The 25,356-nt window shown below is 37.3% G+C and overlaps 1 protein-coding gene across 6 annotated transcripts in view; it reads right to left on the bottom strand.

The window, feature by feature from the left end:
* The window catches only part of LOC106671965 (GATA-binding factor C-like), a 90,569-nt gene that overhangs the window by 7,615 nt on the left and 57,598 nt on the right, over positions 1-25,356 (bottom strand). For all 6 annotated transcript variants that reach the window (XM_014402987.2, XM_014402990.2, XM_014402988.2 and 3 more), the window contains one exon: positions 8,301-8,435. In XM_014402987.2, the coding sequence (XP_014258473.1) occupies positions 8,301-8,435 (135 nt within the window). The remainder of the gene's footprint in view (positions 1-8,300; positions 8,436-25,356) is intronic.

The raw sequence follows: 25,356 nt of genomic DNA, 5'->3' as shown, positions 1-25,356 counted from the left end.
AAATCAGGAGAAACGGTGTCAAATCGGATTACGGACGGCGAACGTGGCAAACTGGAGCTGGAAACGTCGAAAATAGGATGATTTGAATTCGTACAGAAGGGACCGCTTCTATATTCGACGTGGCGAGACTAAACGGACCCAAGAAACCAAGTTAATGTAGAAAAATTTTTTAACCTAAAAATATCACTCTACATTTTTACGGTTTTGCCATTAATTTCTTATTTAAAACCAAAAATATCAACGCATGAACTCCTTGACAGTTTGAACAAAGCTTATTAAATCAAAACAACTAATATTTTCAACAAAACGGGGCTAAATGGACCCAAGAACAAAGACAATCCAAGCATTTTTCTACCAGAACAACAGGAATCCACAGTTCTTTTGTTCTGTCATTAATTTCTCACATTAAATATAAAATAATCAACTCATCGACTCGTTAATGCTTTAAGCCAAGCATATGGAACAATCTTAACTTGTATTTTTGAAAAGCGAAGCTAAACGGACCACGAAACGAATATAATTCAGAAATTTCCCACCAAGAAAACTTTGACTCCACATTTTTTAAGTTTTACCTTTTATTTCTCACGAAATAGTTAAAATATTCAAAACCTGAACTTTGTCAGGGTTTGCTTTAAACAGAGAGAAAGAAAACAGCATATAATTTGACAAAGCGAGGCTAAACGGACCCAAGAACAATGATAATCCAGGAATCATCCACCAAGAAACTTTTGCCTCCACAATTTCCTCGTTTTCCGGTTATTTCTCATTTTAACATCAAAAATATCGACGTATGAACTTTTTAAGAAGTTATTTTAAACAATTTTCGGTAGTATTTTTGACAAAGCGAGGCTAAACGGACCCCGAACGAAGTATGAATGAATCGTACGCCCAGAAAATCATGACTCAAGGTTTCTTAGGTTCTGTCGCGGATTTCTCTGTAATGAGCGAAATTAATTAACGCATTAACTTTCTGAAAATTTGAGACAAACATATTGATCAATTTTAGCTTATATTTTTGACAAATCGAAGCTGAACGGGCCCAGGGAAAAATAATCAAGGAAATTTTCACGCTAAAAAACATCACTACACATTTTTAAGATTTTGCCATTAATTTCTAATTTAAAACCAAAAATATCAACGCATGAACTCCTTGATAGTCTGATCTAAACTTATTAAATGAAAAAGTTTATATTTTCAACAGAACGAGGCTAAACTGGCACAAGAACGAAGATAATCCAGCATTTTGATCGAGAACAACAGGACTCCACAATTCTTTTGTTTTGTCGTTAATTTCTCACATTAAGGATAAAATAATCAACACATGAACCTCTTCAGGCTTTGATCTAAACATATTGACGCAGGTTTGCTTAATTTTTGACAAAGCGACGCTGAACGGACCCAGGGAAAAATAATCAAGGAAATTTTCATACTAAAAAACATCACTCCACATTTTTAAGGTTTTGCCATTAATTTCTTATTTAAAACCAAAAATATCAACTTGAGCTTATTCCGGGTTTGATCTAAACATGTTGAACCAGGACAGCTTATATTTTTGACAAAGCGACGCTGAACGGACCCAGGAAAAAGTTTATCAAGAAATTTTTCATCCTAAAAAACATCACTCCAATTATTTGAGATTATGCCATTAATTTCTTATTTAAAAACAAAAATATCAACGCATGAATTTTTTTAGGGTTTGATGTAGCATATAAAACCAGAACGGTTTATATTTTTGCCAAAGCAAGACTGAACGGACCCACGAAACCAAGTTAATCAAGGCATTTTTCACTCAAAGAACCTCACATTTTTAAGATTTTGCCAATAATTTCTTATTTAAAACCAGAAAAAATCAACGCATGAACTCCTTGATAGTCTGATCTAAACTCATATTTAAGACAGAGCGAGGATTGACGGACCGAGAAGCCCAGATAATGGAGGAATTTTTCTCTCAAAAACATCATTCCACATTTTTAAGGTTTTGCCATTAATTTCTTCTTTAATAACAGAAATATCAACGCATGAACTCCTCGATAGTCTGATCTAAATTTATTAAATCAAAAAAGTTTATATTTTCAACAGAACGAGGCTAAACGGGCCCAAGAACGAAGATAATCCAAGCATTTTGATCGAGAACAACAGGATTCCGGAATTCTTTTGTTTTGTCATTAACTTCTCACAATAAATATAAAATAATCAACACCTGAACTTATTCAGGATTTGATCTAAACATATTGATCCAGAACAGCTTATATTTTTGACAAAGCGTGGCTGAACGGACCCAGGGCAAAAGTTAATCCAAGAAATTGCCACCTGATATGTTTGAACCCCTATTTCTTAGATTTTGTTCAAACATTCTCACTTTACGGTCAATATTAAACGCATAGACTCCTTTATACTTTGAGCTAAGTATATTGACCAATTTTGACTTGTAACATAGACAAAGCGAGGCTTTACGGACCTCGAAACCAAGATAATACAGGAATCGTCCATCTCGAACAACTTAACTCCACATTTTTTTATGTTTTGTTGTTGATTTCCCACTTTAAAACAAAAAATATCCCAACATTAACTTCTTCAGTGTTGGATCTAAACATATTGAATCAGAACAGCTTGTATTTTTGACAAAGCGTGAATGAACGGATCCAGGGACAAAGATAATCCAAGAATTTTCCGCGCAGAGAAGTATGAACCGATATTTCTTAAGTTTGATCGTTATTTTCATACTCTTCGGTCAAAATAATCAACGCAAAGATACCACTTGAAGCTTTAAGCTAATTGTAAACAATTTTACCTTTTATTTTCGACAAAGCGAATTCAAACGGACCCAGAAGATATTCTGGCCAAGCCTAGATCGTGGTTACCTTCATCCTTGGGTCCGTTTAGTCTCGCTTTGTCAAAAATAGCATCTAAACTTATTTAGACTGTTTGGACTGGAAAAACTTTGTAAGTTCAATACTTTAGCTCATAATTTTGAAAATTAACGTCAAAACTTAAGAAATGTTGAGATTTTTTTGGGCGGTTAATTTTGGGATTGTCATCCTTCCTGGGCCCGTTCAGCTTCGATTTGTCAAAAATAGAAGCTAAAATTGATCAATATGTTTGTCTCAAATTTTCAGAAAGTTAATGCGTTAATTAATTTCGCTTATTACAGAGAAATCCGCGACAGAACCTAAGAAACCTTGAGAAATGATTTTCTGGGCGTACGATTCATTCATACTTCGTTCGGGGTCCGTTTAGCCTCGCTTTGTCAAAAATACTACCTAAAATTGTTTAACATAACTTCTTAACAAGTTCGTACGTTGATATTTTTGGCGTTAAAATGAGAAATAACCGGAAAACGTGAAAATTGTGGAGGCAAATGTTACTTGGTGGATGATTCCTGGATTATCATTGTTCTTGGGTCCGTTCAACCTCGCTTTGTCAAATTATATGCTGTTTTCTTTCTCTTTGTTTAAAGCAAACCCTGACAAAGTTCAGGTTTTGAATATCTTATTTTTTTCGTGAGAAATAAAAGGTAAAACGTAAAAAATGTGGAGTCAAATTTTTCTTGGTGGGAAATTTCTGAATTATATTCGTTTCGTGGTCCGTTTAGCTTCGCTTTTCAAAAATACAAGTTAAAATAGTTTAATATGCTTGGGTTAAAGCAGTGACGAGTCGATGAGTTGATTATTTCATATTTAATGTGAGAAATTAATGACAAAACAAAAGAATTGTGGACCCCTGTTTTTCTGGTTGAAAAATGCATGGATGATCTTTGTTCTTGGGACCGTTCAGCTTCGTTTTGTCAAAAACATAAGCTGTTTTGAGTTAATAAATTTAGAACAAAAAAAAATAAGGAGTTAATGCGTTGATATTTTCGGTAACCTCAAAAATGTGGATTGATGTTTTTTAGGGTGAAAAATTCCTTGATTATCTTTTTTTCCTGGGTCCGTTTAGCCTCGTTCTGTTGAAAATATAAACTGTTTGATTTAATAAGTTTTGATCAAACTATCAAGGAGTCCATACGTCGATATTTTTGGTTGTAAATAAGAAATTAATGACAAAACAAAAGACTTGTGGACTCCTGTTTTTCTGGTTGAAAAATGCATGGATGATCTTTGTTCTTGGGTCCGTTCAGCTTCGTTTTGTTCAAAATATAAGCTGTTTTGATTTAATAAATTTGGAACAAAAAATTAAGGAGTTAATGCGTTGATATTTTTGGTAACCTAAAAAATGTGGATTGATGTTTGTTAGAATGAAAAATTCCTTGATTATCTTTTTTTCCTGGGTCCGTTTAGCCTCGCTTTTCAAAAATACAAGTTAAAATTAATCCAAACACTTGGCTTAACCCATTAAGGAGTTGATGAGTTGATTATTTTGATGAAAAAATGTGAAAGTTACGACGAAACTAAGAAAAATATGTTCATTCACTACTCTGAGTGCAAAATTCTTGGATTATCGTTGTTCCTGGGCCCGTTCAACTTCCTTTTGTCAAAAAGATAAGCCATTCTCGTTCAATATGTTTAGATCAAACCCTGAGGAAGTTTCATCGAGTTTTTGGACTTGAAGGTGAAAAATTAACGCCACCACTTAAGGAACGTGGGAGTCATGATCTTCAGGATAGAATATTTCTGGATTGTCTTCGTTTTTGGGTCCAGTTATCCTCGCGAGTGTGAAATACAACTTGTTGTGTAGCAATGTGAAAGTTTTGAATTTTTTTTAGTAGTCTTTTTACCCTTGGGTCCGTAAAGCCTCGCTGGCAAGTTCAAGAGTCCAGTCGCAGATGGACTTCCTGGATCTCCGAGAGACGTCATTCCTGTCTCTTGACGACTATTCCGAGTGTTCTCCTCCAAGCCCATCCGCCCATTATTAAAACATCTCGTGGAATTTAAATCATAAAAGTCCCCTGAGCCTTCGTAAACGATGCCCCTGTCCCGGAGTGACACTCCATTCATCATCTCACCAGAGTCGGTCGGTTTATTTAAATGGGCCGAGGGCGGGGCGGGCCCGCCTGGTCATCCGAGTCTTCCTTTTGCCCCGGCAATGAAAAAGGAGCCTTTTTACTTTTCAATTTTTCAATCCCGGGCGACACAGAAACGATGTGGGCGCCGCTCCTTTTTTTTTACATTTTTATTTGTTTGTTTTTTTATCCGGTCCTGAATGGACGTGTTTACAAATTGGCCTCCTCCCGTTCCCCGTGGGCCCTCTGACAGGCTGACATTGCTGGACAACCTGGAGGATTTGCATTTATCCGTCCGGTAAACAGGACAACCACCTTAGAAAAGTTGATCGTGAAAAATTCAATCCTGACTTTCCTGTATCAAATCAGCCTTCCAAAGAAGGCCCAAAGGTCCCAGGACATTTGAAAATTTCAGTTGATGGATTAGCGATGCTAAAAGGACCCAGAAACTGAGATAATTCCAAAATCTTTCATTTTGACGCACAAGAACCCACATTTCCTAGGTTTTGTCATTAATTTCTCACTTTAAAGTCAAAATAGTCAAATCACAGACTTCTGGCCGTTTTAATCCAAGCATATTGCACAATTTTATCATGCATTTTTGAAAAAGCGATGCTAAACGGACCCAGAAACTGATATAATACCGGAATCTTTGATTCTGATNAAATAATCAAATCACAGACTTCTGGCCGTTTTAATCCAAGCATACTGCACAATTCCAGCAAACATTTTTGAAAAAGCGATGCTAAACGGACCCAGAAACTGAGATAATGCTGGAATCTTTTATTCTGATAAACAAGAGCCCACATTTTCTAGGTTTTGTCGTTAATTTCTCACTTTAAAACCGAAATAATTCACTTCTTCAGCGTTTTATCCATACAAATTCAACAAGAACACGTTACAGTTTTGGCATAGCGAAGCAAAACGAGCCAAGAACTAAAATAATACAAGAATTTTTCACCCGAAACAACTGATTTTGCTATTTCTCATGTTTTGACGTTAATTTTTCACTTTTCGGCTAAAGAATCTATATATTATGTTTTTTATGGTTTGAGTTAAACATATTGAACAATTTCACTTTTATTTCCTACAAAGCAAAGCCAAACGGACCCAGGTACTAAAAACATTTCGGAATTTTCTACCATGAAACATGTGGGTCCATATTTCTTAAGTTTTGTCTTTATCTTAAAATGTTTGGTCAAAATAATCAATGTATAAACTTCTTGAGGGTTACGTCCAGACATATTGAGCATATTTATCTTGCATTTTTGATTAAGCGAGGCTAAACGGACCCTGGACACTGGAAATACCACCACACTAAAAAATTTGCACCCATATTTCCCCTTTCATATTTACTTTCGTACTTTAAAGAAAACAATAAGCCATGAATAAACCTCACAATCTATAAATTGTAAGATTACATTAAGTTTTTTGACAAATCGAGACCGGACGGACCTAGGACACGAGTTTGAGTTGTAAGTTTCAACTTTGTACAACAATAATAGAGTCGCAGGCAAAGTCAATTTTTATCACAGAAAATAAACTTCCAAAACTTTCAGGCATTTTCAATCGACTTCTAATGCCACTTGAGCGTTTAAATAAACTATGTTTAACAGTTTTAGCTTCTATTTTTTGACAAAAAGAGGCTGAACTGACTCTGGGACGAAGTAATCAAGGAATTTTCCACTCATGCAGAGTTGAGCTTTTCCAAAATATCTTTCTGGTCCGTTCGGCCTCGCATTGTTACAAATTCAACCAGCACGGGTTCAATATAGTTTGCTTAAGTGCTAAACATACGAGGACAATGCGAGAATAATTCTGGAAGATCATAATCTAACGATAAACACGGCCGAATGTTGCAAAAAGTTGAAATTTGCCGAAAATCTCGTATCCTGGATCCGCTCAACCTCGTTTTGTCACTAATTCTGCCTATATTGGTTACAAATTGTTTCCTTAACCTCTAAACATGCCACAAAAAGGGGTGAAAATTTTTGGAAAATTATAATCTAACGATAAACAGACGATAATAGCCGAACGTTGACAAAATTGAAATTTTCCAAGGGATCTCGTTTTCTGGGTTGTTTGGTCTCGCTTTATCACAAATTCTGGTTGTAAAGGTTCAACATTGTTTGTTTAAACCCTACACATGCCAGAAAAAGGGGTGAAAAATTCTGGATGATTATAATCAAACGATAAAACGCAAGTATGGCCAAATGATGTTCTGAATTGAAATGGTCTACGAGATCTCGTCTCCTGGGTCCGTTCAGCCTCGCTTTGTCACTAATACTGCTTATATTGGTTAGAAATTCTTCCCCTAGCCTCTAAACATGCCAGAAAAAGGGGTGAAAAATTCTGGATGATTATAATCAAACGATGAAATGCAAGTATGGCCAAATGGTGTAATGAATTGAATTTTTCCAAGAGATCTCGTATCCTGGGTCCGTTGAGCCTCGCGGTGCCACTCATTCAACATGTGTAGGTTCAAGATAGCTCGCTTAAGCCTTGAACATGCGGGCACAAGGCGTGAAAAATTCTGGATAATTATAATCTAACGATAAACACGCAAGTATGGCTGAACGTTGAACAGAATTGAAATTTTCCAAGGGATCTCGTATCCGGGGTCCGTTCAGCCTCGCTGTCACAAAATCAACCTGTATTGGTTCACAATTGTTTGCTTAAACCGTAAAACACGCCATGAAAATGCGTGGAAAAATCTTGAAGGTTAAAATCTAGCCAGAAAGAGGGGAGAAATTGACCGAATGTGATTTATGGCGGAAAATGACTGTATTAGTTTAGTTTCTGGGTCCGCTGAGCCTCGCTTGGTCGAAAATATTAGCCTTACTGGTTCTAAATATTGTAATGAATCTTTCGCGATGTTTATACGAAAATATAAACGACGAAACGCGACTTCTCGTTCGTGATGTTGGAAAAATCTTTAGAATATGTTTCCTTTCTGGGTCCGTTCAGCTTCGCGCTGATTCACAAAAGACCTATTGTTAAATAAAGAACCTAGGGGGAGATGTGGTTATTGTTTTTTTATGTGTATGATTGTTTATGTTTTTATTGTCGCTCTGTGTTCTTGTTTTGTCAGCTTGTTGGTCTTTTTTTTTTTGTAAATTCATTTAGAAATTCTTTCAACGAGCCTCATTGAGCGGGGAAAAAGGGCCCTTTCACCCAGCCCTTTTTCCCGAAAGATTCCACGAGTCAAAGGGCCTCTTTGTCGTAAGGACGGAAGGGCGCAGCCGTAGGCTCCAGACGGGCTGTCTTCCAGGCCTTCTTCCCTTTTCCACGCGGCCTTCGAGGGGGTTTGGGAAAATTTCCCAAGGAGGAAAACATAAAATAAATTTTTTAAAAAACTCACGTTGTGCAGCTTGTAGTAGAGGCCGCAGGCGTTGCAGACAGGCTCGCCGTTCTGGTTTCGCCTCCATAGCGTCGTCGTCGTCGTCTTGCAGTTCGCGCAGCTCGTACCGGCACGCCGCGCAGCCGACTGGAGCGACTAAAAACACAAAAAAGAAGATAAGATATAGAAAAAAAAAAACGATCGATCAAAAAGTACAAATTGACGCGAAGGCTATTAAAAATTAAACGCCTTTCTTGTTCCCTCTTCAACGGGGCCCCTATTTATAAAACATGATCCCCGTGACAGGTTGACCCCTGCTGACTCATGCCTCATCCCCGGGGCAAGAAGGAGAATTACCATAGTCTCTTAGTTCGCCAATGCCTCATTATGCTCATATTACGACAGTGCGACGAGGGGAAACGCATAAATAGACTCAGAATATTGTCTCTATGTCCATGATGATACTTGAAACCAACCGAACCGAACTGTCTTCACGGGTAAACGAAGGAAATGAACGATGCGAGGGTGAAAACTGTTCGAAACCCATCTATAAAATCCGAATTTATTGCAACCTTGGACTATAGTGACGTCACGATAGTCCACAGTTTTTGAATAATGCGGGGATATATCCGTTGACACCCTGGACATCGTGTTTCACGGCTTAAAAATACAGAAAAACAGCTCGTGACGAGAAGAAACAACAAGCCTGATTTTTCCAAGCTTGGACTAACATGGCGTCACATAAATCCAGACTTCAGGGGAAAAATTTGAAACACCCTGTATACTATACCGTGCCATGTACCGGCTCAAGAGTCAGAAAAATAAAAGTGAAAAATCCCGATAAGTGTAAACAAAAAGTGAAAACTGAACCGGCCAATTTTTTTGTTTTGACTAACGTGACGTCACAAAAGTCTTAGCTTTATGAGAAAAAAAATCAAAAACTCTATATTTCATGGCTTAGGTTTGAAAAAAAAATGAAAACACAAGGTGCGAAAATAAAAATCGACAAGAAAAGTGACGAATTATTTTCACCTAGGACTAACGTAACGTCACAATAGTCCATATTAAGAGAGAAAAATTAGCAACACCCAATATATCGTGTGTTTTACCGGCTTTAATGTAAGAAAGTTAAAAGGGAAAAATCGTGATAAGCCAAAACAAAACTCGACGACTGTACTAGCCAATTTTTTCGAAGGTTGGAATTACGCGACGACCCAATAGTCCAGATTTAGCGAGGAACAAAGGCAACATCCGGTATATCGTGTCATATCACTGCTACAGTGTTATGAAATTTCATAAACAAGACAGATGAAATATGAAAACTGACGAGGAAAACAAATGACTCCACGTTTTATTCGGGATGTTGAACCCACCAATTTTTTTTTCAAACTGGGATTAACATGATGTCACAATAGTACAGACCTAGCGAGAAAATTTTGGCAAAACCCTGTATATCGTATTCTTTACCATCTTAAAAGTCAGCAAATAAAAAAATCATACGAAATAAAAATAAATTAATGACTGAATACTCAGATTTTTTTGGGGGAGTGGGGGCATGGACCGGCATCACGATAGTCCAAGCTTAGCGGGAAACAAATATTGAAACACCCTGCATATCGAATAATTTTTCGGCTTAAACGTTTACAAAAATTATGCAAACGAAAAATAAAATTTGGCGATTCAATGCGCATTTTTTTTTAAATTTATTTTAAGGGGTGCTTGAACTAACGTGACGTCACAATAGTCAGGCTTAACAAGAAACAAATATTTAATCACCCTGTACATAGTATTATTTTCATAATTGTACAATTTAAATGTCAGAACAGTAAAAAAAACATGAGGATGGAAAATAAAAATTTGAGTTTTTTTGTGGGGGGGGGGAGGTGGTGTCATAATAATCTACATATAGCAGTTTTCAAAGGCAACTAACTGTTTAAAGAGTTTTGTTCGTGAAGTTTTCCAATTCGATTTGATGACGTCACGTTAGTCCAATTGTTTACCTTATTTGTTGTTTTTTCTTCCGGTCGGACTTGATAATGCCATTTTAAAGCATCTGAGGGTGGGGGTGCAGCCGGTTAGTAAAACAAGCCGATTTATCTGTTCTCGCGAGGTGGTGAGGGGGGTTCCTGAGTTTTATTTTTATAAATTAAATAATATCCTACGGTTTTAAGGTATGTGCCGTCCGGGTTGAATAGGAAAAAGGGTTTTGATTCACGTCCCCCTCCCCCCCCCGGCTCGCGTTTATGTTCCCGTCGGGATCCGAAGGCACGCCCGGAATGCACGGGGCCCCTAACAAGATCAGTCGTAAAACACGGTGGAAACGAGGAGGGACGCTACAAAAACCAAAAAAAAAACGTAACAGCCAACATATATCCGTGTGTCCCATGAAGGGTAAAAAAAGGAAAGACAACGGAGAATAAACCCTTCTGTCTTTTCCCTTCTTTGGCTGTCTAATGAGTAAAATGGTGAGGATTGTCACCGGGCCATAAATACATGCTGGCATTGGGGGATGCGATCCCTCGGACACACAGGCCAAGACCACAAAAAAAATCTAGGTCCCACGAATATTTCTTTTTTTCTCTCTCTCTCTCTCTCTCTCTTTCTTGATGTTTATTCTGTTTATTTCCCCAGTCAAGGCGACCGGCGGCAGTTTCATGAATAACGAAGCATTCGCGCATTTCCGTTATAAAATTAGCCACAAGAACCTCAAAATTCCACAAAAAAAAATCTGCGTCACCCTATATATCAATTCCGGGTAACTTGCAATACCCATCCTTAGGTAGAAACGCGTCATACAAGCCCATTTCTATTTGGTCCATAGACTAATGTGACGTCATCAAACCGAGGAGAATCGTCTATCACCACCCGGTACTTTACGGACTTGGAAATGTTCAAGGGCTAGGGTGGGGGGGCCGTCGGGGCGATAAATCGTACGAAATATGAGAAGCAAATTAGTCCGGCTCGCATGTATGTTTCAAAAGTCGTGTACAAACGTTAGACGGCCTATAATGCCCTTGACGCCTTTTGAATGCCCAATGAGGTAGCACCGGCCAATTTCAAAACGTGTCCCACTCCCCCGGAATTACACCTCGACGTCTTCATTATTTACATTTCTCATATTTATATGCAGAGAGAGTTGAATAATAAAAAAACACTCGATGGAAGAAGAAATGAAAGACAAAACAATTTTTTTATCTCAATACAAACACGTCCTAGAACAATTATAAAAAAATAAAACAGTTTAATTAAGCAATAAACAGTCTTTTTGTTTGCAAAGCACAGATAATAATGAACTAAGAGCGAAAGGACCCTAGGCGAAATTGAAAACTAAAAGCATTATGAAACTAGACGACGTCCTGAATAATCATCCTAGGCCGAGGACAGAAAATATTGAATGGCAAATAAATAAGTTTGGATCTGTCTTAGCGTGATTGATCTTTCAAAACTTCATTTGTGTTTGTGTCAATATAATTTTTTTGTCTTTTTCTTTATCGGTTTTTTATAATGGATCGATAAGATAAAAATGTACTAGATTTATTTTAAAAAAGTGGTCATATTACACGAGATAGGACATATCTTGTGTTTGTGAAACACAGAAAAGAATGAACTAACAGCAAAGGGTCTCTAGGCGAAATTGAAAATCGAAAGCGCCTTTTGAAACTAGACGTCGTCTTCAATAATTATCCTACGTTGAGAAAAGAAAATATAAAAAATGGCCTGACTTAAGAACAAACTTAACGTATTTTATGTTTAAAAGTTGATGTTCGTTTGTGTCAATATTTTTTTAATCTTTTTATTTTTCATCATGGATCGAGGAGAGAAAAAATTTACCGCGATTTATTTTTAAAAAGTCGCCATATTACATGAGATAGGACATGTTTTTTGTTTGTGAAGCACAGATAAGAATGAACTAAGAGCGAAGGGTCTCTAGGCGAAATTGAAAATCGAAAGCACTTTTTGAAACTAGACGTCGTCCTGAATAATCATTCTAGGTCGAGGACAAAAAATATCTATGATTAAATGTCCCTGGACGACTTCCTCCTCGTCGGAGCCCGGGGGTGGGACCGATTACCCATTGTTTTTTCAATATATTTAATATACTTAACGCTGTTAACATAATACGAGGGTGGTTTTATTATTAAAAAGGACAAGAAAAAAAAAGTTTTCGCCGGTTTCGATAAAGCGCCCAAGGGGTCGTCCTTTTTTTGCCCGGATAATCATAACGTTGCGTTCATAAAGGCGCATAAGTTAACATGCACGGTGCATCCTCCCGTGGAGCGTACGCCGATAGGGTTAATAATAATAAAAAAAAGCATAAATAGATGTAAAAAAAAGTAAAAGGCGAGAACCTTTTGCCTCGCGGTGATCGAGCTACGAGGCCCCTCTAACCATATGTATTAGCGGACCCTTCAATTTCCCAGGTAATTTATCGATGCGTCGTGATCGAATAATAGAAGCCGGTTGTCTGTCCCCCACCGTCGACGATTTTTAATAACGGAGTGAAATCGAATACCGTGAAGGTTTTTTTTAATCGTTTTTTTTTCTCCTTCGATTCCACGCCGCCTCCGAGGGCTTCGGGACGTGCCAGGACCCGCCCCCGAGGCCGGGAGGCGAAATGGAAGAAAAAATATGAACGGCCCTGTCCTTATTGACATATCAAGATATATCGGCAGCCTCGGAATACCCCACGTGGCAAACAAAAAACCAACGGACACAAAAGTGTCCAATCCCACCGACGATTAATCAGGTCGAAAGTGAAAATGGTTTTTAAGCCTGTTTGTGTTGTGTCCCGTGGAACGTTTCGAGCACGCCGTGACGTCCAGGGGGTTGATCTATGGCCTCATGGTGGCCTGAGACTTGGACCCAAATACCTGGGTGATGTATTAATGAACCGCGGGACGGGGTGTCCGGGGGTGCGCCCCGGGGCGCGATTACCTCCCAGGAGAGGATGAGATGTCAGAAAAGATGCAGTTTCGCAAAAAAAAAAAATAAATAAATAAAAAAAAACACGCGGTGAAAATGTCTTGACTAGCTCGAACAAAACGACGTAATAGGAGGCTTCAATAAACGATATGACGTCATGATATAATCACGTCAAATAAAACGCGCTACTGAACACAAGTAATGCACAGACAATTTCAAATAAGGTCTGTTCAAAATTTGGCTGATTTTTTCTATTTACCTTTTCCAACTTCTAATTACTTCCAATAAGGAGGTGGAATATTTTTAAAAATCTAGATTTGATGACGTCTCAGAAAGAAATTACGTCAAAAACGTGTCGGAGCCCTTGATGTTCCAAAAAAAGAAAAACCCCTGGTAATGTCCAACCAATTTTTTTTCTAGATTTGAAGACGTTAAAGAAGTAATGACGTCAAAAAAGAATCACAGTTCCTTATCTTCCAAACAAAGAAAAAACCCTGATAACGTCCGATAAATTGTTCTTATAGATTTGATAACGTAAAAGAAAGTAATGACGTCAAAAAAGAATCGCTGCTCCTTATCTTTCAAACAAAGAAAAACCCCTGATAACGTCCAATAAATTTTTGTTCTAGATTTGATGACGTAAAAGAAAGTAATAACGTCAAAAAAGAATCGCTGCTCCTTATCTTTCAAACAAAGAAAAACCCCTGATAACGTCCAATAAATTATTGTTCTAGATTTATTGACGTCACTAAATGTAATGACGTCAAAAAAGAATCGCAGCTCCTTATCTTCCAAACAAAGAAAAACCCCTGATAACGTCCAATAAATTTTTGTTCTATATTTGTTGACGTCACAGAAAGTAATGACGTCAAAAAAGACTCGCAGCTCCTTATCTTCCAAACGAAGAAAAACCCCTGATAACGTCCAATAAATTTTTGTTCTATATTTGTTGACGTCACAGAAAGTAATAACGTAAAAAAAGAATCGCAGCTCCTTTCCTTCCAAACAAAGAAAAAACCCTGATAATTTCCAATAGATTTATGTTCTAGATTTGACAACTTAAAGAAAGTAATGATGTCAAGCTGAATAGGACTCATCCTGCTATCTTGCAATAAGATCTCGACAAAATCTTTTCAACATTTGCTAAAGTCACGAATTGTAATGACTCAAAATGGGAAAAAAAGACTCCTGATATCTTTCAATAAAGATCTCGACAAATTTTTTTTCAACATTTGCTAACGTCACGGAATTGTAATGACGCCAAACTGGAAAAAAAGACCCCAAATTTCTTTTCAATTAGGAGCTGGACAAATTTTTAACTAGACGTCATAGATTATAAATGACGTCAAACTGAAAAATGACTCCTCATGAAATTCGATAAAGAGCTTTGATTTGATGACATCACAGAATGTAATAACGTCCGGCAGAAAAATAAAGACTCCTGATGATTTCCAAATAAGAAGCTCGACCATTTCCCACAGATTTGAAGAGGTCACAGATTATAAATGACTGCAAACTGAAAAAGCACTCCCGATAACATTGCATAAAGAACCCGACAAAGTATATATTTGATGACGACATTGAAGAAGGGCGTTGAGTTAAAAACTACTTCTTATGATTTTAAATAAGGTTGGACAATTTCTCCCATATTTTATGACGTCACAATTTATAAATGACATCAAACTGACATCAACATTCCTGATAACATTCAATAAGGAGATCGACAATTTCTTTTATGACGTCACAGTAGTAGCATCCAGCTAAGAATGACTCCTGAAATCTTTCAATAAGGAGCCCGACAAAGTTTTAGCGAGGTTAAATGACGTCACGTGATAATGACGTCTCAATCAAAAGGACTCCTGATTATATCCAATAAGGACCTCGATCAATTTTTACACAAGTTAAATGACGTCACGTGATAATGACGTCTCAATCAAAAGGACTCCTGATTATATCCAATAAGGACCTCGATCAATTTTTACACAAATTTGATGACGTCACAGGTAGTAAATGACTACAAACTGAAAAATAATTCCCCATAACATTGTATAAGAAACTCGACAAACTATCTATTTGATGACGTCATTGAAGAATGATGTTGAGCTGAAAAAGATTTCAGATTATTTTCACGAAGAATCTCGGAAATTTCACCCATATTGGATGACGTCACAGATTATAAATGACATCATACTGATAAAGACTCCTGATAACATTCAATAAGGTGATCCACAATTTCTTTTATGACGTCACAGAAAGTAGTAGCATCCAGCTAAGAATGACTCCTGAAATTTTTCAATAAGGAGCACAACAAAGTTTCACCGAGGTTCAATGACGTCACGTGATAATGACGTCTCAATCAAAAGGACTCCTGATTATATCCAATAAGGACATCGATCAATTTTTACACAAATTTGATGACGTCACAGATTATACATAAAGACAAACTGAAAAGGACTCCTGATAACTTCCGATACAGAGCTGGAATAATCCTCCCCAGATTTGATGACGTCACGGAAGTACTGAAGTTACGCTCAAATGTACTCCTGATATCTTTCTTTAAAGGGATGCACAAATTTGTTCTCCCAGATTTGATGACGTCAGAGAATGTTGAGTTGAAAAAGACTTCTGATTATTTTCAATAAGGATCTCGGCAATTTTGCCCACATTGGATGACGTCACGGATTATAAATGACATCAAACTAATTATAAATGACTCCTGAAATCTTTCAATAAGGAGCACAACAAAGTTTTACCGAGGTTCAATGACGTCACGTGATAATGACGTCTCAATCAAAAGGACTCCTGATTATTTCCAACAAGGACCTCGACCAACTTTTACACATATTTGTGACGTCACAGATTATACATAACGACAAACCGAAAAGGACTCCTGATAACTTCCGATAAAGAGCTGGAATAATCTTCCCCAGATTTACGACGTCAGGGAAGTCATGAAGTTATGCTCAAATGGACTCCTGATATCTTTCTTTAAGGAGATGCACAAATTTGTTCTCCCAGATTTGGTGACGTCAGAGAATGTTGAGTTGAAAAAGACTTCTAATTATTTTCAATAAGGATCTCGGCAATTTCGCCCATATTGGATGACGTCACAGATTATACATAACGACAAACTGAAAAGGACTCCTGATAACTTCCGTTAAAGAGCTGGACTAATCCTCCCCAGATTTGATGACGTCAGGGAAGTCATGAAGTAAAGCTCAAATGGACTACTGATATTTTTCTTTAAGGAGATGCACAAATTGTTCTCCCAGATTTGATGACGTCAAAGAATGTAATGACCGTTATAACAGAAGAAATGTACAAATCAGCATACGCGTATGCATGACGGTCTGTTGGCGGTGGGGATGGGTTGTAGGGGCGGAATAAGAAATCACTGTACCTGCCTTCCCTGAGGCTATATATCAAATTTGTTGTTATTAAAAAAAATAAGCAGAAAAAGAGAAGGAAGAAGCAAGGGGGGAAAAAGCCAATTTCCTTCAACCTGCCTCTATCCGCCGGGATTAGCTTCCTCCTTTTCTCCGGCGTCTGCGTAGCATCCGATTTTGAAGGGGCGACTATGGAAATGAGGTTTACTCGGTGAGGAAGATTAACAAAAAATGAAGGAAGAAAAAACTGATGGAAATCCTCCTACTGATCGGTAATCAAACGAGTGCCTTTCCACCTCCCGATCAACGAGTGGATAACTGGGTGTCAGAGCCGAAAACCCTACGCCCAGGGATCATATAAATTTCACCTTCGGTTTTTTAAATTATTTATGACCTTTGGCAGGTGCCCATCATGTTTTCACTTGGACGCGCGGCGGCCTCAAACGAAGAGAAGACCGCCCGCCACTTTTACTTGGCTTAATGCTAATTAATTGGCCTAGGATTGCGAGTCGCGATCGGTTTTTTAATCAAGGAACGGTTCGACAAACAAAAAAACCGCTTCGTAGGACCTGACGGTAAATGCAATGATTTGATGACGTCGTGGATTTAATGACGACATAAAAGTTAATACTTGTTATGAGGAGTCGGAGGATCGAAAGTACAACGGTACTCATTTGAATTCGAGGACGGACGGTCTCTGTCCCAACCGGGCCCATGGGACTTGATCCTTATCCTGTGACAATTAAGCCCGTGGGAAAACAAACAAAAAACTGTTTTTTTCTTCTTCTTACCTCTTTTTCAGACGAACAGGCCCAAAAAATATTTTGGATGTAAAATGCGAGAAAATCCTTTCAGATGAGAAGAGATCGTTCCCTAATTTATAGCCTAATTTATTCAATTGACAAGAAAATATTCAAGTTTCTTTTATTCCTTCATTATTACAGTACAAGAAAAACTCTCAGTAGTAACTTTAATTCGGATAAATTTGAGTGGAGCTCCTTAGATTTTGGATAATTTGACACGAGCTCCTTCTATCAGGAGCAAACGTCAAGAATCGCTTTCCTAGCCTAATTTCTTCAGAGAAAAATAAAAATTCTGAGTTTTCCATTACAACACTACAGGAAAGAATTATCAGGAATAAATTTGATTAGGACTGTTTGTCAGAAGCTCCTTTGATTCTTAAAAAATCAGTTGTACCAGGAGCTGCTTTCCCAGTTGATGGCTTTAAATGACAAGAAAATATCGAATCTTATTTTATTTATTCTCTGATGCTTTTTCATCAGGAGCAATCCGTCAGGATTGGCTTTCCCAGATTAATTTCTTCGAAATAATAGATAAAATCGGAGTTACTTCTATTTTTACATCAGAGCAGAACAATAACGAACCATGAGGAGTAACTTTGATTCACAGAAATTAACAGGAACTCCTTTGGTTCTTGAAAAATAGGCTAAGATATGCAAGAAGTCACTCTCCCAGGTTAATTTCTTCAAATAAGAAGAAAATATAGGAGTTTCTTCTATTTCTCGACTATCACAGAATAAGTACAAACCATCAGAAGTAACGTTAATTCGTAAATAATTTCGCAGCTGCATCTATTTTGGATAAATTGATAGAACTTCCTTCCATCAAGAGCGAACCCTCTCTCTCTCTCAGCCTAATGACTTCACATCTTAGCAAAAAAACAAGAACAAACAATCGGGAGTTAGTTTCACTAGGAAAAATTGGCAAGCACCGTGATTTTTGAGACATGGGATCGATCCCAGGGCAAATTCTGTGAGAAGTAACTTTTCTAACCGAATTTCATTAAACAAAAAGAATTATCCGCGTCTCTTAATATTTTTTTTCATGAACGACCCATCAGGTGTACCTTCAATTTGAACACGGAAGAAGAAAGTGCCATCAGAAGTAACTTTAATTAGGATAAATTGACAGGAGATCTTCCTATCAGGAGTAACTTTAATTGGATAAATTGACAGGAGATCTTCCTATCAGGAGTAACTTTAATTGGATAAATTGACGGGAGATCCTCTTATCAGGAATAACTTTAATTGAATAAAATTGACAGCTGATCCTCTTGTCAGGAGTAACTTTAATTAGATAAATTGGCAGGAGATCTTCCTAACAGGAATAACTTTAATTGGATAAATTGTCAGGAGATCCTCTTGTCAGGAGTAACTTTAATTGGATAAATTGACAGGAGATCTTCCTATCAGGAGTAACTTTAATTGGATAAATTGGCAAGAGACCCTCATATCAGGAGTAACTTTAATTGATAAATTGGCAAGAGACCCTCATATCAGGAGTAACTTTAATTTGATATATTGGCAAGAGACCCTCTTATTATGGGTAACTTTAATTAATAAATCGGCAGGAGATCCTCTTATCAGGAGTAACTTTAATTGGATAAATTGGCATGAGATCCTCTTCTCAGGAGTAACTTTAATTGGATAAATTGGCACGAGATCCTCTTATCAGGAGTAACTTTAATTGATAAATTGGCATGAGATCCTCATATTAGGAGTAACTTTAATTTGATATATTGGCAAGAGATCTTCCTATCAGGAGTAACTTCAATTGGATAAATTGACAGACGATCTTTTTATCAGGAGTAACTTCATCTTGAACACTATTAAGGAGCTGTTTCGATTTTGGATAAATTAATAGGATCTCTTTCTGTCAGGAGCAAACCATCTAATAATTTGCTTTTTAAGCTTGATTTCTGGTTCTGGGATGAAAAGATCAGGATTTTTTTTATTTGTAACATTACTTTCAATACAAGCGCAACTGGAACTGGAACAATTTTGTTAGTTGGAAAATTGAGAGTTCCTGCAGTGATCTTCGTCTCTGCCTTTCCTACATCACGATTGTGTGATTTTTCTTCTCCCTTTTTCTGCTTCCTAGAGGGGACGTTAATCCCGACTCGATTTTTGCGGCTGGGCCGAACAATCGTTAGCCGGCAGGGGACCCCTCCTTTTCTGCAAACAGGATTATCCTTTTACGGCCGGTGGACACGTTGAACAACCGGGTGGAAACAATCCGATTACAGAGGTCAAAACGAATTGGTGGACGGGAAAATCGGCCCGAAATCCCGCGTCTTCGAACCTTTCCCATGGAAAGCACTGTCACTGATCGGCCCCGGGCACATAGGTGCACGTCCGGCGATAAATAATTCCCCGACGATCCGACCCGGCTCTCTATTAATGGGAACGAGGTGTAATTAAAAGTCGAGCCGTGGGATCGGATCGCCTCCAATATGTGTTTTCCGTCTCGATCCGCCCCCCTTTCGCCCTCTCGCCCTCTCTCTTGTTTTATTATTATTATTATTATTATAGTCGGCGATAATTACAAGCCACGGTTCCCAATCAAGTTCGCCCTTTAAGCAAAACAGGGGGGGGGGCTTTCCAATTTAATTTGGCAGAGAGACGTTTGAAATTCGTGTGTTAAAACTGGTCTCGAAATTGCGACAGCCTTTATTGATTGTGGAAAGGAGAAGAGAAAAAAAACTACGGTTCTAATAATACACACAGATAATTGATCATCTATCGTCAATTTGTACCGGAGGATCGGCTCGTTGAGGTTGATTAACCGATTGGACCGTAAAAAAGTCATGACATATTCGGGTTTCGTAGGGTCACAAATTAGGCGAATCCTCAGTACAACGAGCTGCTAGATTTCTACAAAATTTCTTCCAGTTTTGAGTTAATTAAAAATCGAAGATGGGAAAAGCAACTCCTGATCTCTTAAACCGAATTAGCTCCTGTAAATTTGTTCACTAACAGCACCGATTTTGGATAAATACATAGAAGCTCTTTCTACCAGGAGCAAACCGTCAGCAGTTGTAAATAATAAATCCTGATGGTTAATTCATGTTTTGTATATAATGTAAGGATAGAAGAAATTCCGATATTATCTTCCAGTTTAAAGAAAATTGACCAGGACAGCGACTCCTGTCAGTTTGCTTCTGAAAGAAGGAGCTCCCGTCGATTTATCCTAAATTGAAGGTGCTCTTACAAATTTTGTACGAATCAAAGTTAGTCTTTATCATACGTCCTCCTTTTGAGTTAAAAAAAAATCCGATTTTACCTTTATTTTCTGAAGAATAAAACGAGCATGATAATTTTTTCTTGATTTGTATTAATTAAAAATTTGAAGAAAAACGTTGAAAAAATGGTTAATTGAAGTTACTCCTGATAGGAGGTTAACCTGCCAATTTATCAATTAAAATTACTCCTGAAATGAGGATCTCCTGCCAATTTATCAATTAAAATTACTCCTGATAGGAAGATCTTCTGCCAATTTACCAAATTAAAGTTACTCCTGAGAGGAGGATTTCCTGCCAATTNTTTATCAATTAAAGTTTCTCCTGATAGGAGGATCTCCTGCCAATTTATCCAATTAAAGTTACTCCTGATTGGAGGATCTCTTTCCAATTTAACCAATTAGAGTTACTCCTGATAAGAGGATCTCCTGCCAATTTATTCCTTTAAAGTTACTCCTGATGTGAGGATCTCCTGCCAATTTATCCAATTAAAGTTACTCCTGAAATGAGGATCTCCTGCCAATTTATCCAAATCAAAGTTACTCCTGATCTCTCTTCTTCGGTGTTTAAGTCGAAGTTATTCCTGATGGTTCGTTCATGAAAAAATATTAAGAAACGCGAATTTTTTTTAAAATTTTTTTTTAAGAAAACTCGGTTACTCCTGGTAGTACCAATTGTTTTGGAATCGACCCCATTTTTCTACAATCACGGTTTTTGGATATGTTGTGAAGACATTAGCCTGAGAAAGAGAGGGTTTGCTCTGGATGGAAGAAACTCCTATCAAATTATTCAAAATCGAAACAGCTCCTGAATATATTTACTAATCACAGTTAATCCTAAAGGTTTTACGGGTTCTACTAGAACCTACAAATAGAAGAAACTCTGATGTTACATTTTTATTTGAAGGAATTAGGCTTGGAGCCCTACTCCTGACGGTTTGCTCCCCTGTTAGAAGGAGCTCCCGTCAATTTATCCAAAATGAAAGGAGCTTCTACAAATTTCTCAGAACCAAAGATACATTTGAAGTTGTTATTGAAAAAAATATAAGAATTTTCTTAGTTGAAGATTAGGTGGGTTGCTCCTGGTAAAAGGAGCTCCTGTTTTTTGTTTTTTTTTTATTGAATTGGATTTGATTTAATAATTCTATTTTGGTGTGAATTACAAATAAGAAACACTTTTTGTATTTATAGAGGAATAAGAAAAACAATTATTTGCTTCTGAATATGGACTGGTATTCCATGTTGGAGAGGTGGACAAGCAATTTTTCTGCCTTCGTGTTTAATTGTACCTTGTATTGTAGAAAACCGTACCGACTGTACCTTGGACTTTACCACCGATCCTGTCCAATCTCTGTCAACCTTTCAGAGCTAATTGGAGGAGTCTTTCCCGCCCGAGGAGGCCACGGGTCCACATTGACGTATGCGTCTGACAGGCAGACGGTGTACCCGGCGTACCCCCGGCCATCCAGCGTTTAATTGAGCCCATGCATCAAATTCCATTAGAACACGACGGTACAATGTTCCAGGCAATTAATACCCCTCGGGACAGTGTCTTTTGTTTACCTTCGTCCTTTTTTTCCCCCACTCCCATTCTCAACCGCAACAGGGGACAGAAAAGTATTTCGAAACCTACTTAAAAGCATAACCATCGACCCTTAGACGGTTTCTGGTCCGACGGTGCACCACAGAAAAAACGCACAAATTTGTCCCTCGCGAAACCTCTTGCTAGATCCTACCAAGAATCTCAAAGCGATATAATCATTATAAATTAAAGAAAAGAGTAAAATTCCGGTCAATTTCGTTTAGTTTTCAAGTAAAAACTCCGACGAAACATGCCACCAGGTGGAATTTATGTCCGGCCTAATTGGGGCTCCTGATTGTTCCCTGTTATCCTGGAATCTTTCCCCCCGCCACGGAAACGGTGTCTTCGAGTGGTTGTAGTCGGCGTTATCGTTTATCGACGGTTGACAAGGACTCCAGATGCTGCCGAATCGTGTAAACGGTCAATTAAGAAACCGGTGTGAACATTACCTTAAAAATCTTTAAATCCTTAAAAAACCTGATAACTTTCTTCTATTTTGTCTAGAAGCAAATAAAACCAGTTTTTCTTCAAGTTCCTTTAAGAATACAATATTCTTTTTTCCTCCATTTGAAGTTCATCCAAAACCAAGAAAACATTCATGAAAAACATCAATTTTTCAGAAAATAAACGAGCTCTTTCTATCAAGAGCAAACGTCAGGAGCACTTTTTCTATGTTAATTTCTTCAAAATAAAAAGAAAATATCGGAAAGTATTTTTTCATTATTACAGAACAAAAACATCATGAGTAACTCTGATTCAGAGATATTTGCACATTTCCGAAGATTTTGGATACATTGACAGGAGCTCCTTTTATCAGGAGCATACGTCCGGAGTCCTCCCAGCAGTACTCCTAGCCAAATTACTTTAAACTAACACGATAATATGAAAGTGTATTCTATTTGAAATTATTACAGAACAAGAACAAATGATCAGTAGCATCACTGATTTAGAGAAATTTACCGACCTCCCGGGATTCTTGAGAAATATGCTCATTTGTTGTCCAGACAATTTTTTTACAATTTTTTAATATGAGGACTTCTTCAAATTTTTAATTCACTTAGAACAATAAAGAACAGTCAGGAGTAACTTTGATTCGGAGACGTTTGCAGGAGCCACTTGGATTTTGGATACATTGACAGGACCTCTTTCAATCAGGAGCAAACCGACAAGAATTGCTTTCCCAGCGTAATTCTTCAACTAAGAAAAATATAAAGGTTTCTCCTATTTTTTAATTGTCACAGAGGAAAAAACAATCAGGAGTAACTTTGATTTGGAGTTGTTTTCAGAAGCTTTTTCGATTTTGGATAAATTTTCATGACATCAGGACAGCTTTCCATCAAGAGCAAACCGACAAGAATTGCATTCCCAGCATAATTATTCAACTAAAAAATATCAGGAGTAACTCTGATAAGGGGAAATTGGCAGGAGTTTTTTCTATCAAGAGCAAACTGTCAGGAGTTGCTTTCCTCTTCCAAATTACTTAATTCACAAAATAATATCGTAATTTTTTCTATGTTGTCTTTATCACAAAACAAGAACGAACACTCTCGGAATAAGTTCCATCTAGAAAAATTGACAGGAGCTACTTTGATTATTGAGAAACTGGCTCGAAGTACCAAGACTGGCATTCCCAGTCTAACTAAGAAGAAAATTTTAGCGTTTCTTCTGTTTAATTCTCATAGAAAAGGAAGAACTATCAGGAGTAATTTAGATTGAGAGAAATTAACAGGAGCCCCTTGGGTTTTAAATAAATTGAAATTTAGCAACACCAGCAGACATCTAGAGCAAACCGAAAGGAGTTGTATTCCCTGCCCGATTTCTTCAAATAAAAAGAATATATAACTGAATTTCTTCTAGTTTTCTTTACCGTAAAACAAGGACGAACAACCAGGAGAAAGTTTCATTTGGAAAAATTGGCAGGAGCTGCGTTGATTCTTGACAAGTTTGCTCATTGTACGAGGAGTTGCTTTTCCAATCAAATTCTTTAACTAAGAACAAAATATGAGGGCTTTCTCTATTTTTTATTCTCACAAGACAAGAGGAAATATCATGACTAACTTTTGTTTGGAAAAATTGGCAGGAGCGCCTTCGATTTTGGATTGGAAATTGAGTTCGTTCTATCAGGAGCAAACGTCAGGAGTGGCGTCTCAGAATTAATTTCTTCGAAATATAATATAAAATCGGAGTTTCTTCTTTTTTAATATATAGAGGAATAATAAAGAACCATCAGGAGTAACTTCGCTTTAAAAAAATTGACAGGAGCTCGATTCTTGAAAAATATGCTCAGTTCTATCAGGAGTCTCTCTGCCAGCCTAATTTCTTCAAATAAGATGAAAATATCGGAGTTTCTTTTATTTTTAGATTATCACAGAACAAGAACAAACCATCAGGAGTAACGTTGATTTGTAAATGTTTTCAGGAGCTGCGTCGATTTTGAATAAATTGATAGGAGCTCTTTTATCAGGAGCAAACCGTCGGGAGTTGCTTTCTCACCCTAATTGTATCAACCTAGAAGAAAATATTCGAGTTTCTTCTACTTTTAGAGTATCATAGAACAAGAAAGATATATAGGAGGACTTTGATTTGATTCTTGAAAAATAGGCTCAGAACTACCAGAAGTTACTTCCTCAGCCGAATCTCTTCAAATAAGAAGAAAATATCGGAGTTTCTTTTATTTTTAGATTATCATAGAACAAGAACAAATCATCAGGAGTAACTTTTATCCGTAAATATTTTCAGGAGCTCCATCGATTTTGGTCAAATTTATAGGAGCTCTTTCTATCAGGAGCAAACCGTCGGGAGCTGCTTTCTCACCCTAATTTCATCGTCCTAGAAGAAAATATTCCAGTTTCTCCTACTTTAAGATTTTCATAGCACAAGAAAGATGTATAAGGAGTAATTTTGATTTGGAAAATTAAGAGGAGCTCCTTTAATTCTTGAAAAATAGGATCAGATCTACTAGAAGTCACTTTCTCAGCCTAATCTCTTCAAATAAGAAGAAAATACCGTAGTTTCTTCTATTTTTAGATTATCACAGGACGAGTAGCATTAGGAGAATGAAATACGAGCTCTTATGAAGAGTACAATTTCGAATTATTAGGATTAAACTGTAAGGAGCATAATTGTTCCTAAAAAAAAAACAAGCTCC

This window comes from Cimex lectularius, unplaced genomic scaffold (genome assembly GCF_000648675.2).
Source record: "Cimex lectularius strain Harlan isolate CLEC.00 unplaced genomic scaffold, Clec_2.1 scaffold14, whole genome shotgun sequence".
NCBI classification, from domain to species: Eukaryota; Metazoa; Arthropoda; class Insecta; order Hemiptera; family Cimicidae; genus Cimex; species Cimex lectularius.
This window is presented reverse-complemented; position numbering and strand designations above follow the sequence as displayed.